Consider the following 25,125-nt stretch of genomic DNA (forward strand, 5'->3'; position numbering starts at 1 on the left):
CTATTAGAAAGTCTTGCTGTAGAATTATTTAGTAAATACAACTCTGTACTTTCTTTGTACATTTAATTTTTGTACATTAATTTTATACATTTAAACTTTGTACATTCAAATCGTTTAAATAGAAAGCACCTTATATATCCGTCTTAAATGTTCATACATCTTGAAGAAGCGCACTGAGTCATAACCAGAAAGTAGATCTGTTACCTTAAATTGTATACCTGGTATCATTCATAGATCCTTCTTTGAGAAGCTTGTCGTTTGACAATTTGGGCATCAGTAAGAGAAAACAGTGATAGATTGGCAACACATTAAGTGTGGTTAAATTCATGAGCTCATGTTTGAGCAAAACAAAACCCACTGGTCATCTGTGGAGAATGCTTGGGATCCAGCTAATTATTTTGAAAATTAGAAAGTAAAGGAAAGAAAAGAAGTGTTGCTTGTGACTTTCCTATGTGATATGTACCTCAGGTAATTGAATATTTAAAGAGGAGAGGTTTCTTTCTGTTTAAGTTTACTGACTAATAAAGACAGGATGATAAAATTAGAATATCTCCATTTTGTAACCATTAATGAACTAATGGATCTAGGCAGTAGCCATCTGTGGCTGTTTAGATCACAAAAAGAAAGAGAGCTAGATATTAGGAGCTTCTTGTGAGAAGTACCCAACACCACCTGTGAAGTCACCTTCTTCTCTCCTCTCCGTAATAAAGCCAAATATCGCCCTCGACCCGCAAGGACGACAAGAAGCCCCAGTTCGGATGCATCTTCTCTCTCCTTATTTCCGCAAGTCTACACACTTATATACGCTTACATGACCAATCAGCAAGCAGGGTACAGGAGGGAACGAATCAGGCTGTGCACCTAAACGAACAACTTCGCTAGCAACCAATGCTCTTTACTTCCTCTTTGAGCATTCCGCTTAGTCTCATGAGGCAATCCTAACCTGGCAACTAGCCAGGCGCCATCTTTTAATGGCGGAGGCCGCCCTGGCCAGGGGCCTGCCTCCGACATCTCCCCCTTTTTTGTTTTATGGCAGGGATCGTGCCTGTCTTAGGTTGTCAATGGCGGGGAATATCCTTACCCGTCATCAGATGGCAGATATCAATGATCTGCATCCTGTCTTAGGTTGGTATATTTCCCCCACCAGTCTTACCCGTCATTGACTACCGATCCAGCATACTTAGCCACACTTGGGGGGATGTTCCAGCTTCGATGGCTAACAAGGCCTGCACCATGGCTTGCTGTTGCCTAGGTTGCTGTCGCCTCCAAATTTGCAGTTTCCTTACTAGCAGAATCAAGCCCACTACGAGGATTGTCATCAGACCAATTACGCTAGCCCATTGTTTCGCAAAGGTTAACACATCTTGCAATGTTTTGATTATCTCTGGGAGGGTTGCAAGCTCAACTCTGGTGTTATTTATCCTTGTTATGCCTAGTAGCAGGTGCTGAGTATAGTTTTGGAATTCTATGGACTAATTCCCCCGCAAGTATTGGGAGAGCTGTCGGGAGACATTCTGTAAGTCACTCATATTAGTATAGGCTATGGGAGTTACATAAATTGCCGGGAAGGGTACTATACATCTCAGTCCCAATAGGGCCCCCCATATATCCACTTGTTCTTGAACCAAATCCACTCTCTGGTTGACTATCAGGATTCCTGCTTGCAGATGTGCATTGATCTGAGTCTATGTTTGAAGGGCAGCTGCCGTTCCTTCTGCAAGGTGTTCACAGCTTCCTCAGTGGGTATAGTTGCAGCAAGCGAGACTGCTGCTGCTGTGGCAGCTGCTGTAGATATAGCCAATGCTGTCACAATGGCGGCTGTGATACCAAAATCTCTCCTTTCTGGATAGCACCACCGGTAACTTGTCCTCTGGAATGGAAACTGGGATAGGAACATGGGTAGGGATACGCATAATCACAGCCAGCTTGAAGGCCGTAACATTCCAGCACTGGGAAAGACAGCAATTCTTAGTGCAATTCAACGTATCATTCAGCTTGCTAGCATTTGTTACGAGGAAAAGGAATGGTAGAGAGACCCATATGGGAGTGGGCTGATAAGTAATATTATTGGGACAAGACACATTGACTGTTGTCTCAAAGGTACTAGAGTCATTTTGTTTATAAGAACAGTTGAGGAATTTGCCACCATTTAACATGGACACTGCTGAGATATCAGTACATGCTCCTAGCAAGTTACAGACCTGCCATGCATCAAAGGGAGAGGAGGGAATATGAGAGAAGAATTAGTCACTGGTAAAGGATATGGTCATGCTTTAACCACTGCTCACAGCTCTCTGGCTTGAGTCTGCCGCAGGAGGTGTAGCATCCCCAGAGTTATCATCAGCATCTTCAGCATCATGACTGGTGTTTGGAGACAAGGCTGCACGCACCAGCTGCTCTGGGATCCAAATTGGAGCCTCCTTTTCCTGTGGAAAAACACATACAGACCCCCTACTCCATACTAACACTGGATCTGGTCCATTCCACTTTCCTGTGAGGATGTCCTTCCAAAGTACTAAAGGCTTAGGGGGAGCAGCAGCATCACTTGCATGTCTGTCTGCAGCTGATTTACCCGTTTTGTCCAACGTTAAAAAATTCAAAATACAGAGAATGGTGTTGAGCTTATCTTTAGGGGACCTGAAGGTATCCCCTATTCCCCCTTTTTGTTTATAAAGCGCATTTTTTTAAAAAAAATGTATTTATTTTTTTAAAAAAATAATTTATTTATTTATTTGACAGAGAGATAGATCACAAATAGGCAGAGCAGCAGGCAGAGAGAAGGAGAAGCAGGCTCCCTACTGAGCAGAGAGCCCAATGCGGGGCTCCATCCCAGGACCCCGGGACCATGACCCGAGCCGAAGGCAGAGGCTTTAACCCTCTGAGCCACCCAGGCGCCCCTAAAGCGCATTTTTTATTGTAAGATGCGCATGCACCACAACACCCTGTCCTTGTGGGTTATAGGGTATTCCATGTATCAAGTGAATGTCAAGTTGTTGCAGGAAGGCTTTAAAGGGTTGTGAGGTGTAGCCTGGACCATTATCTGTCTTTAATTGGCGTGGCTTTTCCCATGCCGCAAAAACCTGTAGGCAATGGGCGATAACATCTCTGGATTCCCCCCCCCTATGCACTGAGGCGAAAATTATTCCAGAGCAGGTATCTACAGAGACATGAACATATCTTAACTTTCCAAATTCTGAAACATGTGTGACATCCATATGCCATATATGATTAGGTAACAAACCCTTAGGATTAACCCCCAAGGACGGTGCAGGTAGTAAGATCTCGCAATTTCTGCAGGAGACTACTATGTCCCCTGCCTGTGCTTTTGTTATGTTAAATTTGAGGCGAAGAGTTAAAGCATTCACATGGAACAGCTTGTGATAATGTCTCGCCTGTTGCACCGGGTCCTCAATGGCAAAGACAAATTCTCCTTTGGTTAAGGAGTCTGCTAACCGATTACCTTTTGTCAGGGGGCCTGGTAAGGTTATATGAGCTCGTATGTGGCCAATATAAAATGGAACCTTCCTTACCCAAACTAATGTTTGGATTTCTTGTAATGCCTTAGAGATAGTAGACCTGGCATTAATAGAACCCACATTTTCAATGATAGAGACAGCTTGCACCACATATCTACTATCTGATAAAAGGTTGAAGGGTTCTTGATGAAACATTTGAAATGCTTTTATCACTGTGAACAGCTTGGTTTCTTGGGGAGAGGAGCTTTGAAATAGGAAGGTCCAACTCTCTTTGGTAACTATAGCTTCTACAGGTGTCCTGGCTTCTTACAGTAATAGCAAACTCCAGGAGTACCCCTATGTTTCTATTGTTGAGCTCCCTGTAATCCTTGTAAACCTTGAGTGATAGCTGCAGCCATAACCTGCCCTTGAATAACACTGTCGTTGATATCCCTGCAAACTTTAATATATGTACTCAAGTCTTTGCTTTTCCAAGGTCTGATGGCTTCTTTACACCATTATTAGCCTGCTCATAAGCCAGCTGTTTTATCAATGGCATGGCTGTCTCTACCTCCCAAATATTCGACCAGCTGTTTGCATCAGCCTCGCTACAAAATCAGCATATGCTTCATTTGGTCCTTGTATTACCTTAGACAGCTGACCCTGTAAATCCCCACTGCCTTGAAATGTCTTCCATGCTTTAGTGGCCGCCGCGGCTATTTGCAGATACACCGCAGGGTTGTATTGTATTTGGGCCTACTTTCCCATATACGGTCCTATTCCCATTAACATTTCTAGGTCCCACTGAGGATTTCCAGCCGCTGCATTATGGAGGGCAGTGTCCTCCAAAGAACTAAGGGCTTGGGGGAAGAATCCATCCGGGCTGAATGTCTTTCAGCTGCTGCTTGACCGTTTTTATCCTAGCAGTTTTCGTTTTTAACGGCGTGCCATTGGCCTTTAGAAGGTCCTTTAGGGAACCCTCTAACCTCGACTTTGACAGTCCAGATCCCATAATTAGAATCCCAACCTAATGGCTGTTCCGCGTATACTCGCTGCTAAATCCCGGCTCTAAGGCCGCCCCGCTTCTTATTGCGGACTTGTACAAGATTCCCACCACTTTGATCGTGGTCCCTTCCCCGCTTACCTGCGGTTTCGATAAGAAAATCCTGGCTCTATGGCCGCCCCGCTTCTTGTTGCGGTCTTGTACAAGTTTCCCACCACCTTTGTCGTGGTTTTACCCTGCTTACCTGCGGACTTCTCCCTTGAAAGGTTTTTCTATTTTTACTCCCTGCTTTACCGCGGAATTCCCACTTTTGAACGTGGCCTTTACTCCCCGCTTTACCGCAGAATTCCCACTTTTGAACGTGGTTAATGTCCCCACTTACCTGCGGACCTTTACTCCCCGCTTTCCTGCGGATTACCTTGCAAGATTCCTTTATTTAGTTCCCGGGTGCCGGCGCCATTTATCACCCTTGACCCGCAAGGACGACAAGAAGCCCCAGTTCAGATGCATCTTCTCTCTCCTTATTTCCGCAAGTCTACACACTTATATACGCTTACATGACCAATCAGCGAGCAGGGTACAGGAGGGAACGAATCAGGCTGTGCACCTAAACGAACAACTTCGCTAGCAACCAATGCTGTTTACTTCCTCTTTGGGCATTCCGCTTAGTCTCACGAGGCAATCCTAACCTGGCAACTAGCCAGGCGCCATCTTTTAATGGCGGAGGCCGCCCTGGCCAGGGGCCTGCCTCCCGACAGCCAAACCTGAATCTGATTAAGCTTTTCTGAATCAAAATACTAGTACTGTCTATCTAGCTAGTTTTCTATTTAAGATTTTATTTATTTGTCAGATAGAGAGAGCACAAGCAGGGGGAGTAGTAGGCAGAGGTAGGGGGAGAAGCAGGCTCCCTGCGGAGCAAGGAGCCCAATGTGGGACTCAATCCCAGGAGCCTGGGATCATGACCTGAGCTGAAGGTAGACGCTTAACTGACTGAGCCACCCAAGTGCCCCACTAATACATTATATTTAGAGAAAAGATAAGGACCAGAAGAACCTGCACCACAGGAGCTAGTCAGCACAATCCAGACTGTAAAACTAAACTGATACCATGAGCAAAAAAAATTCCCAGAGGAAGAGGGGGGAAAAAAGAGGGGGAGGAGGAGCCTATAAGTATCAAAAGAAACTTGACATTTATTAGCCAGTTCTATATATGGACTTTATGTGGGTCCTGATTCAAAGAGACATACTTAAAATAAGACATTTGAGGAAATATGAACACTGACTGCTTATTTGATGTTATTAAGGAATTATGGTTAATTTTTTTTAGTATAATAGTATTATGATTAATTTTAAAAAATGAGTCCTTTAAGATTTGTAAAGTCACAAGGTCTAGTGCTGTTGGAGTTCCTCAGCTTGGGACAGAGAAAAATCTCTGCCTAGTCTATTGAATTACATCATATTGAAGTTTCCCTCTTATGTTTTAAACTCTTAAAAGCATGCAGTTTATTTCTAGGGTATGTTCTTTTTTTTTTTTTAAATTTTAGAGATGAGGTAGAGGAGGTTATGCTCCCTTTTGGAGCTTACATTTGAGTCGAATGAGACATACAATAAACAAAATAAATGATCAAATTGTAGGATACACAGTATGTTAGAAAGTGAAATCCTATGCAGAAAATGAGGATATTAATTATAAAATTAAATCTGGGTCCTGTTAGAAAATAGTTTTAGTTTATATGTTTTATAGGACAGAGGGAAAGAATCTCAAGCAGACTCCCTGCTGAGCACAGAGCCTGATGCAGGGCTCGACTCCATGACCCGTGAGATCATGACCTGAGCCAAAACCAAGAGTATGACACTCACCCGACTGAGGCACCCTAATTTATAGGTTTCCTAAGAGCTCTTTTAGACTTTTGCTATGGCCTTCCAATGTTGATCACTAATTTCTTTCATTTTTTAGATTCAATGGATGTCAAGAAGGAAAATCAAGAGAAACCTCCTCACTCAGGTACTTCTTCTGTGCAAAATGGTAGGTTTTAAAGTAGTTCAGTATAATATATTTTTCTTTTCACTCAGTGTTAATATGAACTCATCTTGCTTTCGGTATAGTCTATGTATGGTAAACTCCTGTAAATATAAAATCTGAGCAATAGGAAAGGTAAAAGATTTTATTTTGAAAATTTTACTTTGGCTTTATTTTAGACATAAATTGGTATGGAATTAAAGTAAAAAAAATCATACTTTTCAGTATAATTTTTGCCAAATTAAAGATACCTAGCTAGTAATTACCATTTATTAACAATTAAAAATGATACTTTGATTATTAATAGAAACTCTTCTTCTAGTATTAGAATCAATGTGAAAATCCTTTTTTTGATGGTCAAAAGGTAGTTCATTGGATAAAAGCTGAGGCATTGGCAGGTCTGAGAGACCTGTTCTAGAATCCTGACTTCATTTTTTACTGGCCTTTTGACCTTGGGCAAATTACTCAATGTTTTTAGTCTCTTTTTCCTTTTCTGTAGCACAGGGATGATACTACTTACTTCATGGGACTGTTGGAATTAAATAAAGAAAATGAATGTAAAGCACCTAATATAATGCCTGGCATACAGTAAATTTTCAGTAAATGCTTATTAACCTTGAGTTATTAATTCATGTTTTAAATTTCATATCATGTACAGCAAGTGTATAGCACTGCATCAGAGACTCAGAAGGTAGGATCTGACCCATTGTACCTGCTCTTTTTTTTTTTTTTTTAAAGATTTTATTTATTTATTTGACAAAGAAAGAGACAGCAAGAGAAGGAATACAGGGGGAGTGGTAGAGGGAGAAGCAGGCTTCCTGCTGAGCAGGGAGCCCAACTTGGGGCTCAGTCCCAGGACTCTGGGATCATGACCCGAGGTGAAGGCAGATGCTTAACGACTGAGCCACCCAGGCATCCCACTGTACCCGCTCTTAAGGAAAACAAAAAAATTAGTCATATGCACACAAAAATCTGAATAACAAAAATAACAAATTTACTGTGTTTATTGGAGTTTTCCAGGCAAACCTTTGCCCCTTGTTTTTCTGTTGTATCTGTCCTGCCAACCCCACTCTTGGGGTAGTTCACCTGTTCCTACAGGAAGGTTGCCTGGAGAGGTAATCTGCATAGAATCACTCTTTCTCCCTGTGGCTGGACCCCCAGTGCTTCCTTAGCTCCCCCTTTCCATTGACCTTATTTGTTCTTCAGCAATTCCCTCCAACCCCCAAAACCCTCCAAGGAAATGGAGGCCATTAAGGTAAAATGTTCTTCCTTATCCCTAGAGATTCTCCATCTGTTTTTTTAAATCATTTTACTGAGCTATAATTCACATACCATAGAATTCACCCATTTAAAGTATATAATTCATTGGTTCTTGGTATCTTCACAGACTTGTGCAGTTATCACCACAATCAGTTTGACAACATTTTCATCATCCTAAAAAGAAATCCTGTGCCCAGTTAGTAGTCATTCCCTGTTTTTCCCCAATACCTTTTCCTTCTCTTAGCTCTAGGCAACCACTTACCTGCTTTCTATCTATAGATTTGCTATTCTGGACCTTTCATAAAAATAAAGTTTAAAAAATATATTCTTAAAGATTAAAACTAGTAACTTTTCAAAATTCTCAAACTTGATTGGAAAAAAAATGAGATTACTTAATCAAATTGACAGATACCTGTGGATATTTCTCAGGGCCCTGACCCTAACATCTCATCTTACAGATCAGTGACAGTTGGAAGTGTACATGTGTACACCTGTCTCATGAACAAACCTGTCATTTGCCAGGCCTCTTTTCTGAGGGAGAATAAAGTTCCTCTGATCCAGTCTGTCCATTAGGATAAGATGCAGAGGCAAACTGGGTCCTCAGGTTTGGGTAAGACTTTCTGACGATTTTGGCTCTGGGTCAAGAATTCCAGCTGTGGTATTATTGAAGATATGTCCATCTAAATTTCAGTGAATCTAAACCTAAATAAAGCCTTTTGCTATGTGTGTTTCCCCTGTGTTATTGGTAGGGTCTTGGCATGTGGGCAGCCAAACTGAGCAGTTTTGGGGACTGAAAATACTGCCTCAAGAATAAAGAAAAAAGTTAAGGCTCCAACAGTTAAATGCTACATAGGATCATTAGCTAGCAATGTGATAGAAAATGATCATATTGCAGAATACTCGTATAAAGGATTTGCTAGCTCAAACTGTAGCCCATTCAGACACAATTAGTGATAAAATATTTAGGAAATTGTGTTAAATGAATTTTTTTCCAGTGTCGTTGAGAAATTTTACAAATGCAGCTGGTTTATTTGAGGTATTATTGTGAAATAATTATAGTTTCCCTGTCATTATCTTTACCTTACACTCCTTTCTTCCTGGAATGTTGGCTCTTTAATGATATCATAGTCAGATTTCCTCCTCCATTTGTGTGTGTGTTTTTTCTTTATTTGAGAGAGAGAGAGATGAGCAGGGGGAGGGGCAGAAGGAGAGGGAGAGAGAGAATCCTTAAGCAGACTCCCCACTAAGTGTGGAGCCCAATGTGGGGCTTGATCCCACAACTCCAATCATGACCTGGGCTGAAATCCAGAGTCAGGAGCTTAACTGACTGAGCCACCCAGGCACCCCTGTTTTAAAAAAAATATTTATATATTTTGTTTGAGAAAGAGAGTGTGAGCAGGGATAGGGGCAGAGAGAGAGGGAGAGAATTCCAAGCAAGACTCCGTGCTCAGCATGGAGCCCAACGCAGGGCTTGATTCCATGACCGCGAGGTCATAACCTGAGCTGAAACCAAGAGTCCGATGCATACCCAACTGAGCCATCCAGGTGCCCCTGTTTTGTTCTTTCTTTAATACTTTCCAAGGTCATATGATAGTAGAGCTTTAGTTAGAACCTTGGGTTTCCTGATTGTCAGGTTAATGCTTAGGAGGTCACTGAAATATTCTGGTTAGTTAATTTTGGAACCATGGATCTCCCATTTTCACTATTTTATTTTATTTATTTTAAATATTTTATTTATTTATTTGAGAGAGGGTGAGAGCTAGAGAGAGAGCGAAAGCGAGCACACACAGAGGGAGAGGGAGCAAAAGAAGCAGACTCCCTGTTGAGCAGGAAGCCTGATGTAGAGCTCAGTCCCAGGACTGGGATTATGACCTGAGCCAAAGGCAGATGCTTAACCATCTGAGCCACCAAGGTGCCCTACATTTTTCCCTTAAAAAAAAAAACTATATATATATATAAAACCATATTTTATTTATATATATAAATAAAACCATATTTTGTTTATATATATAAATAAAATCATATTTTATATAAATAAAATATGATTTTATTTATTTATTTGAGAGAGAGTGAGCGGGTGAGAGAGAGAGCACAAGCCGGGGGAGAGGGGCAGAGCGAGAGGGAGAAGCAGATCTCTCACTGATCAGGGACCCCTGATTTGAGATCATGTCCTGAGATGAAGGCAGACACTTAACCGACTAAGCCACCCAGGCACCCCAATTTTCACTTTTGACAAAACTATCCAGTATTAATAAATTTAGGCAAAACTATGACATTTAGTTTTAGAATAATAATGCTTGCCTTTTACTCAGGGACATATGTATGCTACATCACTTAATTCTCAGAATACCTTGTACTGTGTGTATTACTTTTCTGCATTTTGTAGATGAAGGAACTGAGGCTGAGAAACTGAAATGACTTTCTTAGGTCACATGGCTTGTAAGAAGAAGAGCCAGACTGGAAAAAGGCAGGTTCAACCTCAGAGCCCATATTCTTGACATTCTTCTGCATGCCATTCAGCACTTCTTATCATCTACAAGCAGAATTAAACCCAGGATTTTTTAAAAAATGGAACAGTCTTGGGGCACCTGGGTGGCTCAGTGGGTTAAAGCCTCTGCCTTCTGCTCCAGTCATGATCCCAGGGTCCTGGGATCCAGCCCTGCATCGCGCTCTCTGCTCAGCAGGGAGCCTGCTTCCCCCTCTCTTTCTCTGCCTGTCTCTCTGCCTACTTGTGATCTCTGTCAAATAAATAAATAAATAAAATCTAAAAAAAAAAACCCAAATGGAACAATCTATTAGATTTATTGTTAAAAAAGCAGGGTATATAGTATTATGTATGACATGCTTAATACCATGTATAATGTGTGTACATATACATATAAATGCATAAACACACATAACAGTGGTTTGCTGAAGCCGGCTCACACCAGCTCGGGAGAGTCACTTGTGCACATCTCTTCCCAGCTTTGTAGTTGTCAACTTTACTTTGTTACCTTCTGATTAGCCATGGTGGTAGTATTTATACTATATATACACTGTATACTATTGTAAACACTACCAGTCAGGCTTTTTATTTGTATATTCTGGAAAGCTGACTGTTAAACATTTAATAGCACTCCATTTGTGTGTATGTGTATGTGTGCATAAGTATTCTACCCTTTGAAGGGTGTATAAGATCCTGGTTATGCAGATTCCCCTAGGAAGGGAAACTGTCAAACCCAATATTTTTATAGTAAGGAAATTAATCAAGAGCATAGGTGGTTGATGAGAATTCAACTCCATATGAATTGTGGGGTGCCTGTGTGGCTCAGTTGGTTAAGCATCTGACTCTTGATTTTGGCTCAGGTCATGATCTTGGGGTCTTGGGATCGAGCCCCAAGTGGGCTCCCCACTCAGCCGGGAGTCTGCTTCTGTCTCCCCTCTGCCTCTCCTTGCACACAAACCTGCATGCATGCGCACACACATTTTCTACCTCTCTAAAATAAATAAATAAATCTTTAAAAAATAAACCAAAAAAGCTTTGTCTGAATTAATGGTACTTTTGATACTGCTATCAAGTATTTTTCTTAGTGTCTTAGCAGTCTGACTGGAACAACAATTGAAGAGTGCAAGCCAGGCAAAGTACACTGCTTTATGACCTTCAATACCATTGTAATACATCATGAAGACTGAGTGAGAGAAGGGACAGCAAATGTTGGTAGAAAATATAGATCATTAAAATAATTCATATCAGTGACTGTACTGGATTGGTTTACTGCTTTGTTCTGCCACCATATTCTTGATACCATGTATGGAGATCTAAAAGTCAATTGAGAGGCAACTCTGGTTCCCAGATTTTTTTCTTTCCATAAAGCATTACAGAGGTAAGATTTTGTTAGACCCCATACCTAAACACCTTTAGTTCTCCATGAAAAAAGAAAGAAGTGTCTTTATATTAATGGGATAAAATGGTCTTGAGTATATACAGTTTTTTTTTTTTAAGATTTTATTTATTTATTTGAGAGACCACGAGAGAGGGAACATAAGCAGGGGGAATGTCAGAGGAAGAAGCAGGCTTCCCGCTGAGCAGGGAGCCCGATGCAGGGCTCTATCCCAGGACCCTGGGATCATGACCTGAGCTGAAGGCAGATGCTTAACGGCTGAACCATCAGGCGCCCCACACATGTACTGAGTAAATTTATATTAGAGACAGATGAGTAGAATTTGCTATTACTTGATAAAAATTTCTTTAGTTGTTCTTAGAGTCTGCATTTTTAGAATCATTGTGCTAATTCCTTATTACAGGGAGAAGATCTGGAGTATAATTGTATCAGAGCCATTATTATCAGAAAGTTGTCTTATTTTTTATTTCTATGCTGATAATTAAATGCAGATCAGAAATTTGAATTCGCTCTTTAGGAAGTCTGTCTTTATTTATTTATTTATTTATTTGAAAAAGATTTTATTTATTTATTTGACAGACAGAGATCACAAGTAGGCAGAGAGGCTGGCAGAGAGGCAGGCAGAGAGGGAGAAGCAGGCTCCCCACTGAGTAGAGAGCCCGATGTGGGGCTCGATTCCAGGACCCTGAGATCATGACCTGAGCCGAAGGCAAAGGCTTAACCGACTGTGCCACCGAGGCGCCCCTAGGAAGTCTTTTTTTAAAAGAGATAAGGAACTAAAGCCCTATTTTACCCCTGAAAGTTAGTATACATATTATATATACTAAAAAAACACCTATTTTGTATATGTGTTCTTTTTTTTTTCCAGATGATTTCCACTGGGAAAATTACTTGAAAGAGACTGGATCTTTGAGTGCCCCTTCGGAGTGTTTCAGACAGGTATGCCAAAATTCTATAGATGTTGTATATATTAATGTGAACGGTTAATTTGTTGAGGGATGTCTGTGTGATTGTTAGGTTCTAGCAGTGTGAGGAGATAATGGGATCGTGGTAGTGCCACTTAAGGGCCAGATGGTTTCTTTGCATTCATTCATTAAGAATTTACTCTATGTCTGGTATACTTAGCCTTCGTGATTGTCCATCTGGAGGGAAAGACAGACATGTAAATAATTAATTATGAAAAGTATGATAACTCTATACTGGGAGTGCTCACAGAAGAGGTGACATCTGAGATGGCTGGAATGAGGGGAAGGATATTCCAGGCAGGGAGAACAACCAGAGCAAAGGCACATAGGTGTAGAAGAACCTGAGTGTTGAGGGATAGCATGGAGCACAAAGTGGGTAGAGGTGATAGTGTGGGCATAAGGTTAAAGGTGTGGGGGCTCTTAAACTGTATTGAGGACTTGGACTTAGGCAGTGGTGAGCTACCAGTTGGTCTATTCAAAGGGGAATGGCCTAATCAGGTTCTTATTTTAGAAAGCTACTCAGGGTACATTTTATAGGCTGTATTTGGGTTGCCTGGAAGTGGGCAAAGGAATAAGATCAGAACAGGCAGTATTTTTATGCCCATAGAAAGAGAGGGTTTGGAGATCTTTTCCTTGACCTTTATAGTTCTTTTGCCCACCATCTGCTATGATTGTTACTTAAAACATTTCACAGGTATTCTGGTAACATAACTGACTGTTCGTTTTTCTTACAGTTGATGCATTTTAACAAAACTATATTTGTGTGTGTGTGTGTGTGTGTGTGCATGCGCATGTCTGTACACACACGCATACACATATCTGTAACATATACAGTCCAAGGTTCCACCAGCTAATGACTTCAAAGTTGGTATGAAATTGGAAGCCCATGACCCTCGCAATATGACTTCAATATGTATAGCCACGGTCGTTGGAATTACTGGTGCCAGGCTACGTTTAAGATTGGACGGTAGTGACAACAGAAATGATTTTTGGAGACTTGTCGATTCTCCAGACATACAGCCTATTGGGACATGTGAAAAGGAAGGGGACTTACTTCAGCCTCCACTGGGTAAGGATAAACAGTTTTTAAAATAACATATTCTTACTAATGTAATATTCAGTAGAAAAAGTTTCAAGTGGCCTTTCATTTATTTTGAAGATTTTATTTTTTTAAAGATTCTATTATTTATTAGAGAGAGAGAGAGTGTGTATGAACAGGGGGAAGGGCAGGGGGGGAGGGAGCTCTGCACTGAACACCGAACCCCATGTGGGGCTTGATCTCATGACCCAAGGTCAGGACCTGAGCCGAAATCAAGAGTCAGCTGCTTAACCAACTGAGCCACCCAGGCATCCCAGATTGGATTTTTAAGTAATCTTTATACCTAGCATGGGACTCGAACTCAAGACCCCAGGATCAATTTGTATGCTGTATGGACCAAGCCAGCTGGATGTCCCGAAGTAGCCTTTTAGAAATCTCTTCTAGGCATTTTTGCAAATAGATGGTTATTGTGGAGAACGTATGAGAGATCAGCTTAGTACCATATGTTACAGAGTTTCATGTAAATACGTATTTGGTATATATGTGCTAAAGGTTCTCCACTCCAGGGCAAGACATATGCTATCTTCAAATGTGACATGTCAAAAGCAGCTCTACCAAGTCACACATGCAGATTCAGAAACCCTTCTGGGGGAGAAGTTTATAGCATTTGTTACTGAGTCACTTCCTCCCTCATTATTGTCTTTTGACCCATTCAGCATTTTCATCATGGGTGGGGGAACAGGGGAGAGGTAGGATTCCACATCCAGACCCCAGTTTCAAACCTGGCAGTTTCATTATAACTGCAATGAGAAGAAATCATAGTAAGAGGAGGAGGGATCAGGACCTTTAGATCTTTGAAAAGGAGGAGATTGATGGAACGTTATAACAAAGGTTTCTAAGGACAAAGCTCTCAATTTTGACCAAGTTATTGAAAGCTAAAAAGTATGTGACTCCAGTTTTGGAAAAATTGTTTTCTTTTAATATTTACTTATTTTTTAAAGATTTATTTATTTTAAAGAAAGAAAAAGCGTGCATGTGCAAGGTGGGGTGGGATAGAGAGGGAGAAAAACTTTAGCAGACTCAGTGTTCAGTGCAGAGCCTTACGCAGGGCTCGATCCCCAAGACCACGACCTGGGAGGAAACCAAGAGTCCAGCAGTACCATCCAGGCATCCCTGTTCTCTCTTAATATTTATTTAGATGTACTCCAGGGGTGCCTGTGTGGCACAGTTGGATAAACATACAACTGCTGGTTTTGGCTCAGGTCATGATCTCAGGGTTGTGAGACTGAGCCCTATGTTGGGCTTTGTTCCCAGCACAGAGTCTGCTTGAGACTCTTTCTCCCTCTCCCTCTGCTCCTACCCGCTGCACTCACATGCACTACCCCCAAATAAATAAATAAATAAGTCTGAAAAAAAAAAAAAAGCCTGGGGGCACCTGGATGGTTCAGTCTGTTAAGCGTCTGCCTTTGACTCAGGTCATGATTGCCAGGATTGTGTTGGGGTTGGGGGGGGAGTGGTTCCTGGATTGAGCCCTGCATCAGGCTCCTTGCCCATCTCCCTCTGCCTGTTTCTCCCTCTCCCTGCTTCTTCCTCTCCCTCAGCGTGCTGCTCCCCTTGCTTGTGTTCTCTCTGTCAAATAAATAAATAAAATCTTTTTTTTTTTTTAAAGCCTGGTCTCCCCAAATATTTAGATGTCCTCTGATATTCTGTAGAAAATAAGTTATTTCCTTTATTACTTCTACAGTCTTTTTTTAAAAAAGATTTTATTTGTTTGTTTGAGAGAGAAGGAGAGAGCATGAGGGCAGGATGAGGGGCAGAAGGAGAAGCAGACTCCCTGCTGAGCAGGTAGCCCCATGCGATGCAGGGCTTGATTCTGGGACTCTGGGATCGGGATCATGACTGGAACCAAAGGCAGATGCTTAACGAACTGAGCCACCCAGCATCCCTATTACTTCTGTAGTCTTGAGTGAATGGTATATATTAGTTTTTGTTTCTTCTTTACAATGCTGAAAATGAACATTCTCTGTTGTAAAGCACAATGAGAGAATGGATTTCTTTTTTTTTTCCTACTATAGTTAAAAATACCCTGAGATCCCCAAATTTAAGATTTTAATAATTACCACTCTTTCAGCAATGTATTTTTATACTTTTCTTGCTCTAATTGTTAATTATTCCTAATTTGGTTTAACATACTAAAAAGTAACTAATTAGAGATATGTTATTCCAAGAAGGTGGTTTGGGGTGTGTGTATTTTCTGCCTTTTGCCTTCTTTTCTTTCTTCATATCATTTATATTTTAAATAGCTCTTAAATCATATAGAATTCTGTACGAGATAGAAGTGTAAACCTGAGGCATAGTGTTTCCCTGTTTGGATTTGATTTCTGTTTACAAATGATAATATGTTTGTGAATTTTGTTTAAAGGAAGTATAACTGTTGTGATTGCCAACATTTCAAACACATAGCCAGATTTATGATCATTCTTATTTCAAATTACTTTTAGAGTTTTTTAATTAAAAGTATGAAATACTTAGCAGTGCATGATGATTAATACGTTTTTTTTTTTAAGATTTTATTTATTTATTTTACAGCGATCACAAGTAGTCAGAGAGGCAGGCAGAGAGAGAGGGGGAAGCAGGCTCCCCGCTGAGCAGAGAGCCAGATGCGGGACTCGATCCCAGGACCCTGAGATCATGACCTGGGCGGAAGGCAGAGGCTTAACCACTGAGCCACCCAGGCGCCCCGATTAATACGTATTTTGACAATACATACTAAAAATGCACAATTTTTGCCAATTTGCTCATTAGGTGCTTTGAATAGTTTATTTTCCATTTTAATATAACACCACTTACTTGGTTTTCTTTTTTCAAAGGTTACTTAAACATTAAAGGTTATTATTTAGAAGCTTTTTTTTAAAGTTTTGGCATGCAAACAGAAAAATGTGTAATTTGTGAGTGTACAGGTTATAAATTAACACATCCATATAACCATAACCCACATCACAAAACAGAATATTATTAGCACCCCAGAAGCCCCACTCCTGCTGATTCCTAGTCATAAACCTCCCATTCCTAAAGGTACCACTGTCTAGACTTCCTAACATGACAGATTAGTTTTATCTGTGTTTGAATTTTTATATGCCCTTTCATCTGTTTTTGGCCTTTTCATCCCTGTTTTACTTTAGGCAACTAAAGAATTAAGAAAAATGTCAAATTAAGATGATGATGATGGCAGTGATGATGATTGCATGATGTAATAGGATAAGATGGGGGTTAAGAGAAAGGCACAAGGACCAGAGAATTATTTTTATGCAATATTCTAACCACAATGTGGTGAATCCATGTTGTGGTTGATTATTTATTAGATATCATTGATAATACTGATATAAGGGAGCATATAATCCCCTCTCCCCCCATTTTTTTTCTCTCAGATTAAGGGGATTATGGTATAGGATTATTATAAGATGACATTTTGTCTGGACTTTTTTGCATGTTTAATCCTACTGGACCCAGTGCCAGTGATTGCCAGTGATTCCTGTGCCTCCCTATCTTAATGCATGTATCCATCAGGGATGCATGCCAAGTTCTCTTTAATTCTGGCATCAGGGCAGGCAAGTGGTGTATGAAACGGATTGCCCCCAGAAAGCAATAAAACTAGCAGACCTCTGCCCCCTGTTGCATGTGCCAGATGCTGTGATATTCACCATTAATTGATGAGATCTTGAAAAAAAAAGACATCCGATGAGTGTATTTTGATTTCATCTGATACAAATTCTAAGAGAAGATCTTGTTTAGTGTCTGTAAAGATTGCTAAAGTAAGACCTATCTTTTTTCCCAATATTACATGAAAAATTTCAAACATACAGAAAAGGTGAAAATATTTTACAGTGAACATCCACATACCCACTACCTAGGTTCTACCACTGTTATTTTACATGCTTGCTTTATCACTTACCTATCTGCTCTTCTATTGTTTCATCAGTTCATCTTAGTTTTACGTGTATTTCAGAGGAGGTTATTGATGTTAGTACATTTCTCCTAAATACTTTAGCATGGATGTCATTAACTAGGGTTCAGTGTATTTTTTTTTTTAAATTTTGAGGTGAGGTTTTTATATAGTGAAATACATCATAAGTGTACGTTTGCTGAGCTTCACAGAAAACTGTCTTTCTGAAAAGAAATAAGGCAGGGATTCTAAGGAAAAAGAAGGGGTGGAAGTCTGCAGCCTTTGCTGTGCTTGTGTGGCTGTTGGTGGGGACTGGAAGCTCTTGTGGGTTTTAGCTTGGTTCACCCCTAGTATTGGGGCCCATTCCTAACGTACATATGTGTATGTTGGTGAACTCTAGCTAGTGGCTTCTCTCAAATGAGAGTTTTTACTCCAACTGTAGCATTGTTGCCAAATAGTGCAGTGGGGACAGTGGAACTGATCAGAGGGTGCATCTGCTTCTCTTAGCTATTTCCTTAGTTTCTCAATAAGAAAGTCATTCTCTGGGGAAGAATGGTAAACAAAACCTATTTTTTTTTTTTTAATACCAATTTGCTCTAATATCACGGAGAGACTTTTTCATACTGACTTATTTTATAAAATAGGGTATCAGATGAATGCGTCATCTTGGCCAATGTTCCTCTTACGAACACTGAATGGATCTGAAATGGCACCTGCAACAATCTTTAAGAAGGTAAGAAAGATACAAAAATCTTCCATCACTTGGGCTATAGCTTTATTATTTTAATGGGGGCACTTAAATGTTTCATCTTCTTGGATATGGGAAAAAAAATTCTTTTTAAATTACTGGATTGACACGTGTGTTAATCTGCTAGGGCTGCCCTAACAAAGTACCATGGACTGGGTGGCTTAAACAATAGAAATTTATTTTTTTTCACAATTCTGGGAGCTAGAAGTCCAAAATCAAAGTGCCATCAGGACTGGTTTCTAGTGAGGCCTCTTTCCTCAGCTTATAGATGACCACCTTTTCGTTGTGTCCTCACATGGCCTCTTCTCTGTGCCTGTGGGGAAGGAGAGGTATCTCTGGTTTCTCTTCCTCTTATAAGGACACCAGTCCTTTTGGGTTAGGGCTCCACCCACATGACCTTACTTATTAACCTTTGTTACCTCTTTAAAGGCCCTGTCTCTGAATACAGTGACATTGGGGATTAGGCTTCAGTTTACGAATTTGGGAGGACATCATTCAGTTCATTACAGTGACTTAAACAACAGAAATTTATTTTCTTACAGCTCTGGATGCTAGAAGTCCAAGATCAAGGTATCAGCGGGCTTGGTTTCTTTTGAGGCTTCTCTCCCTGACTTGTAAATAAATGGCTGTCTTCTCTTCCTGTCTTCACAGGATCTGTGTGTCTGTGTCCTCCTTTCCTCCTCTTAGGAGGATACCAGTCATTGGATTAGGGCCCACCCTAGTGACCTCATCTTAACTTAATTAACTCTTTAAAGACCCTGTCTCCGACTGAAATCACATTCTGAGGTACTGGGGTTAGGATTTAAACATGATTTTGGCAGGGGTAGGGACACAATTCAGCCCATAACAGCAAGTCATTAAAAAGTCTCAATTAGAATCACCCACTAGTCAAAATGAATTTGTATCCACTTTCTTCACCTTAGATATGAAACGAGTGCTCTACTGGAAGCAAATGTTCATTGCTATTTTTTCTTTACCTTCAGAAGTGAAGCTTCCCCTCACTTTGCTGTTTGCTGTATTAGTCATCTTTCGACATTGGAGAAATGATGATGGGCCAGAAAACCACTTGAAAGTTACTTAGATTTGGTTTCAGAAGTAAAAGAATGTTAAAAACAGTCATCAGAAAGAATTTGTTATAGGGAAATATTTGTTATATAACAAAGAGGGAAAATTCCAAAGATAGTTTATGCTCTTGAGAAAATGTTGAAAGAGTACACTATGTTAAGAAACAGTGAATAATAGCCAAGTTCTAGTTAAATTATGGGTCAAAATATTTTTCTCACCCTCTGTCCTGATTCTTTTTTCAGTCACTTAAATTTTATTACAGTTATTCATGTCAAGAATGGTAAATATTGTAGTTTTTTCTTTAAAAAGGATTCAACAATTCTGTACATTTCTCAGTGCTTATCTCAAGGTAAGTGGACTCTTAATCCCCTTTATCTATTTTACCCCTCTCCCCGCTCACCTCCCTCTGGCAACTACCAGTTTGTTCTCTATTTAAGAGTCTGTTTTTTGGTCTCTTTTTTCTTTGTTTTGTTTCTTAAATTAACCATGAGTGAAGTCACATGGCATTTATCTTTCTCTGACTTATTTCACTTAGCATTTTACTCTAGCTCCATCTATGTTGTTTCAAATGGCAAGATCTCTTTCTTTCATGGCTAATATTCCGTTGTATATATATGTGTATGTACCACGTCTTTACCCATTCATTTATGGATGGACACTTAGATTGCTTGCATATCTTGGCTATTGTATATAATACTTCAGTAAACATAGAAGTGCATTTATCTTATCAAATTAGTGTTTTCATTTCCTTTGCATAAATACTCAGTAGTGGAATTACTGGATCATAGGGTAATTCTATTTTTAATTTCTTGAGGAAACTCGGTACTGTTTTCTGCAGTGGCTGCACCAGTTTACATTCCCACCAACAGTGCACCAGAGTTCCTTTTTCTCCATATCCTCACCAACCTTTATTATTTTTTATCTTTTTGACTTTAGCCATTCCGGCAGGTGTGAAGTAGTATCTCACTGTGGCTTTGATTTGCATTTCCCTGATGATAAGACGTTGAACATGTTTTCATGTGTCTTTTGGCCATCTGGATGTCTTTTTTGGAAAAATGTCTGTTCAGGTCCTCTGCCCATTTTTTAATCAGATTATTATTATTATTTTGTTGTTGTTGTCGAGTTCTATTAAATTTTTTGTATATTTTGAATATTAACCCCTTATCAGATATATCATTTGCAGATATCTTCTCCCATTCAGTAAGTTGCCTTTTTGTTTTGTTGATGGTTTCTTTTGCAGTGCAAAAGCTTTTTATTTTGGTATAGTCCCAGTAGTTTAATTTTGCTTTTGTTTCCCTTGTCGGAGGAGGCATATAAAAAAGTAGAAAGATGGAAAAACAGAAACACATAGAAAAAAATTTCTATGGCCAGTGTCAAAGAAATTACTGCCTTTGTTTTCTTCTAAGAATTTTATGGTTTCTGGTCTTACATTTAGGTTTTTTGTTTTTGTTTTAAGATTTTACTTATTTATTTGAGAGTGAGAGAGAGCATGAACAGGGGCAGGGGCAGGGGGAGAAGCAGACTCCTCGCTAAGCAGGGAGCCAGACGTGGGGCTTGATCCTGGGACTCCCGCAGATGCTTCACCGACTGAGCCACCCAGGCACCCCCACAGTTAGGTTTTTAATCCATTTCAAGTTTGTTTTTGTTTAACAAAGTGGTCTAGTTTTGTTGTTTCACATGTAGCTGTGCAAGTTTTCTAGCACCATTTGTTCAAGAGACCCTCTTCTCCTCATTGTTGTAAATCGCTTGACCATATAAGTGTGGGTTTATTTCTGGACTCTGTTCCATTGGTCTATGTGTCTATTTTTGTGCCCATACTATACTATTTTGATTATTACAATTTTGTAGTATATCTTGAAATCTGGGATTGTGATACTTCCAGCTTTGTTCTTCTTTTTCAAGATTGTTTTGGCTAAGGTTTTAAAAGTTTTTGGAGAACCTTAAAGACATAAGGATGTAAAACATCAGTTAATATGATTCTTGCATTGTGAAGAAAAATACTTTGAGTGCCGCTTCGAGTAGTAAGAGTGCCTGAAAGTGGGTTAGCCCTACCACCTCCCAGTAGGGACACAGGCCCTTTGGGCCGTGTGTAAAGCATATGTGAGAAAAGTAACAAAAAAGAGAGATGTTTAGTAGTAGTCTTTATTAAACACTACTAGTTTGGGCTGTGACTTTAGAAAAGCCATCAGACTTATTTTACTTATTATCAGATTGCTTTATTAGCTAGTTACATGCCACATGCCACACATTATATCTTTCATTTTTAAAATTATGAAAGTAATTCGTGTTTGGAGAGGGGATATCAAAATACATACTTAGCTAGACTAAAGAATGCATATCTTTTTATTCATCCCATCTTTTCCTCCTTTCCAACCTTTTTTCTCCAAATAGAAATTTTCTTTGTGTTCTCTCAGACTTTTTTTCTGTGCACTCACAAACACATATGGGCTTTTATTTTTTTAAACATAAACTTGAATATATTGTGAATATTGTTCTGTGATTTATTCTTACCCATAAAATATGTATATTCTAGAAATCTTTCCATTTTGCTTTGTATATGTTTTAGGTTGCATTTTACTATTCTGTGGTATAGATTACCATAATCGGTTTACTCTGTCCCTAAGGATGGATGTTTAGGTTGTGTCCATATTCTTGTTTAAGTCATCTGTAGTATAGAGCTTTCTGTGTAAGTGTGAAGGCTACATTTTTAGAAGTAGAATTATTGGTTCAAAGGGAATATGTGCTTTAAGTGTTGATATATATACTATTAAATTGCATCCCCAAAGGATGTTTCAAGCTATGCTCCACTATTATTGTATAGATGTTTCTATTCCCACATCTTCACTAGCATCGAGTATCATTCATCTTTAAAAATTTTATGTATCTTTTTTGGGGGGAACTGGGGTGGGTGGGGATGGTATCTCCTTGCTCTCATTTACACTGAACCAATTACCAGTGAAACTGAGCTTTTAAAACGTGTTTAATGGCCTTTTATTTTTCTGTGAATTACTTGATTATAGCCTTTGCCTGTTTTTCTGTTGGATTTCTGTTCTTACTCATTGATTTGTGGGTGCCCTTTCAGCCAAGTTTGAAACTTTGCCAAGAGCCATCTTAAATCACCACTCTTTCTTGACCCTGGCCTCTGAAAAGCCATTTAATTAGGAAGGCCCACCCACTTAGCTTCCTAATTATTTTTTTCTTCTACCACTGCCCCTTGTGCAGGCTTTGCCTGAACGGTTCAGCTAGCCTTATAACTGCCTCTAACCTTCACCCTTCCACACAGCTGCCAGAAATATCTAATATAGGAGCCTTAACCACATCATTTCTTGCTTAAAACTCTTGAAGTTACCAGTTGCACTCAGAATGAAGTGTAAGTTTGTTACCTTTAAGGTTCTGTATGATCTGGATTATGGTGGCCACTCCTTCCTTGCTTTATACTTTATATTTTAAATTGCTTCTGATAGCCTGTCAAAACGATGTTCCTTTTTAGAGCTGGTTATCTCTGGTTAGGGCTAAGATTCTAGTTAGGCATTAAATCCTCCAGTGTCTCTTCCCTAATTCTCCCTTTGTATTCTTATACTTCTTTAGCACCTTGTGCATATTTCAATCTTTATAGGAATTGGATTACATTATTATTTTCATTGTCTCTTTCTAGACTGTGAGTTCCTTTTGGAACAGTTAACTGTCTTTGTATTCTCAGTGTCTGTCATAGGTCCTGGTACATACTTGTTTGATAAATGAAGAAAGATGGAGAATATAGGAAGATGAATACATATAGAGGGAGAGAATGGGTTTTGTTTTGGATATGTCAGTGTACCTCTGGGAAATTTGAGGAGGGATGACTATTAGCAGACTGTTGGACGTAAAGTGTTTAGAACTTAAAAACAAGGTTTGGCTTGTGTACGTGGATATGGGAGTTTTTTAGTTTAAATGGTAACGATGGAAGCCTTGAGAATGAATAAGCTAGTCCAGAGAGTATACCTAGGAGAAGAGGGGAGTGTCAAGGTTAGAACCTTGAGAAATACCCACTCAGCTTTATGATATATGAGTAGCTATATGAGGTAATTACTAAAGGTCAGTTGAGAGGAAAGCTGATTCTTGACTATTTGGTGGATAGAAAGTGTGGTTACATTAGCAAGAACTGAAGACCAGGTGAAAAGTGTCCTCAGGTAGAGTTAAATCTGTAGTTGTGGCGACAACATCGATAGTGTTCATTCCTGATGGCCTCAGTTTACTTTGTGAAATAGGAAACTGACGAAGGCTGGGAGGGAAGGATTCATACATAGATTGAATGTCTACTGTGTTCCAGCACTGCGGTAGAGAACTTACTTTCTGGTTGAGAAGAAAGTTAACAAAATAATAAATATATAATGAGGATACATAAAATTTGTTTTAAAGTGAATGGTAAATGGAACAGCAGCTATATGAGATGGGAAAAGGAATGGCCTAGAGAAAAAGAATGGCCTAATGTAAAAAATGATAATATTTTGGAGGGTTCAGCTAAGGATGAACACTAAATATATGGTACTACATGTAATAAACATGTGGGACTTTACTCCAGTAGTGTCAAGCAACTAAGTATAAATAGGTAAGTGGTCGGCGATCTTTTTTTGTTTAAAGATTTTATTTATTTATTTATTTACTTACTTACTTAATTACTTGGAGCATGAGCAGGGGGAGGGGCAGAGGGAGAGAGAGAATGTCAAGCAGACTCCATGCTCCGTGTGGAGCCTGTTACGGGTCTTCATCTCATGACTCTGAAATCATGACCTGAACCAAAATCAAGAGTCAGACACTTAACTGACTGAGGCACCCAGGCGTCCCATGGTGATCTTGAATTAAGGTTTAGAGATAATAAAATGACAGTGGGATAAGTTGATTTTGGGTTGACATGATGTTCTGTAACCTGGATGTGGAAAAGTATTATAGAATGAGTATTTGGTCCCCTTCACTTTTTTATCTCTATCAGTGGTTCTTAACTTGGAAAGGGGGTGATTTGCCCCCCCCATGAGACGTTTGGCATATCTGGGGACATTTTTGTTCATCACAATTGAGTGTATGTGGGGAGCTACTTACATCTAGTGGGTAGAGAGCAGGGACACTGCTAACCATCCTAACAATGCACAGAGCAGCTGCCACAACAGAATGTTCTAACTCCAAATGGCAATAGTGCCAAGGTTGAAAAACTCTGATCTGTATTAATTTCTTGGTGATCTCATCTAATTTCTGGCTTTTTTTTTTAAGATTTTATTTATTTATTTGACAGACAGAGATCACAAGGAGGCAGAGAGACAGGCAGAGAGAGAGGAGGAAGCAGGCTCCCCGCTGAGCAGAGAGGCCGATGTGGGGCTCAATCCCAGGACCCTGGGATCATGATCTGAGCCGAAGGCAGAGGCTTTAACCCACTGAGCCACCCAGGCGCCCCTAATTTCTGGCTTTAAATACAGTTTATGTGCAGGTGACTTTCAAATCCATATTTCCAGTTCAGGCTTTGCTTCCAACTCAGGCTTGAATATCCACTCAACAACCCCATTTGGATGTCCAACAGACATCTCAAACTTCCGCCTGAAGCCTTTCCCATCTCGAAGAGTGGCAACTGTTACTCCAATTGCTGGGGACAAAAACCTTGGTGATTATTTCTTGCACACACTACATCTAGTCCATAAGGAAATCCTCTGGGCTTTACCTTCAAAATATATTGAAAATCCAACTACTTTTTAACATCTCCCTTGCTATCAGCTTGTATA

General features: G+C 39.8%; 1 protein-coding gene across 1 annotated transcript in view; it reads left to right on the forward strand.

Annotated features, from left to right (window-relative positions):
- SCML2 (Scm polycomb group protein like 2) overlaps positions 1-25,125 on the forward strand; it is a gene marked incomplete at its 3' end in the record, with an annotated part of 52,148 nt that overhangs the window by 20,055 nt on the left and 6,968 nt on the right. The window contains exons 2-5 of the mRNA XM_082716533.1: positions 6,415-6,462; positions 12,487-12,557; positions 13,418-13,652; positions 18,210-18,298. Coding sequence (XP_082572659.1) covers positions 6,420-6,462; positions 12,487-12,557; positions 13,418-13,652; positions 18,210-18,298 — 438 coding nt within the window. The 5' untranslated portion in view covers positions 6,415-6,419. The remainder of the gene's footprint in view (positions 1-6,414; positions 6,463-12,486; positions 12,558-13,417; positions 13,653-18,209; positions 18,299-25,125) is intronic.

Source organism: Mustela nivalis, assembly GCF_964662115.1.
Source record: "Mustela nivalis genome assembly, chromosome: X".
Taxonomy (NCBI): Eukaryota; Metazoa; Chordata; class Mammalia; order Carnivora; family Mustelidae; genus Mustela; species Mustela nivalis.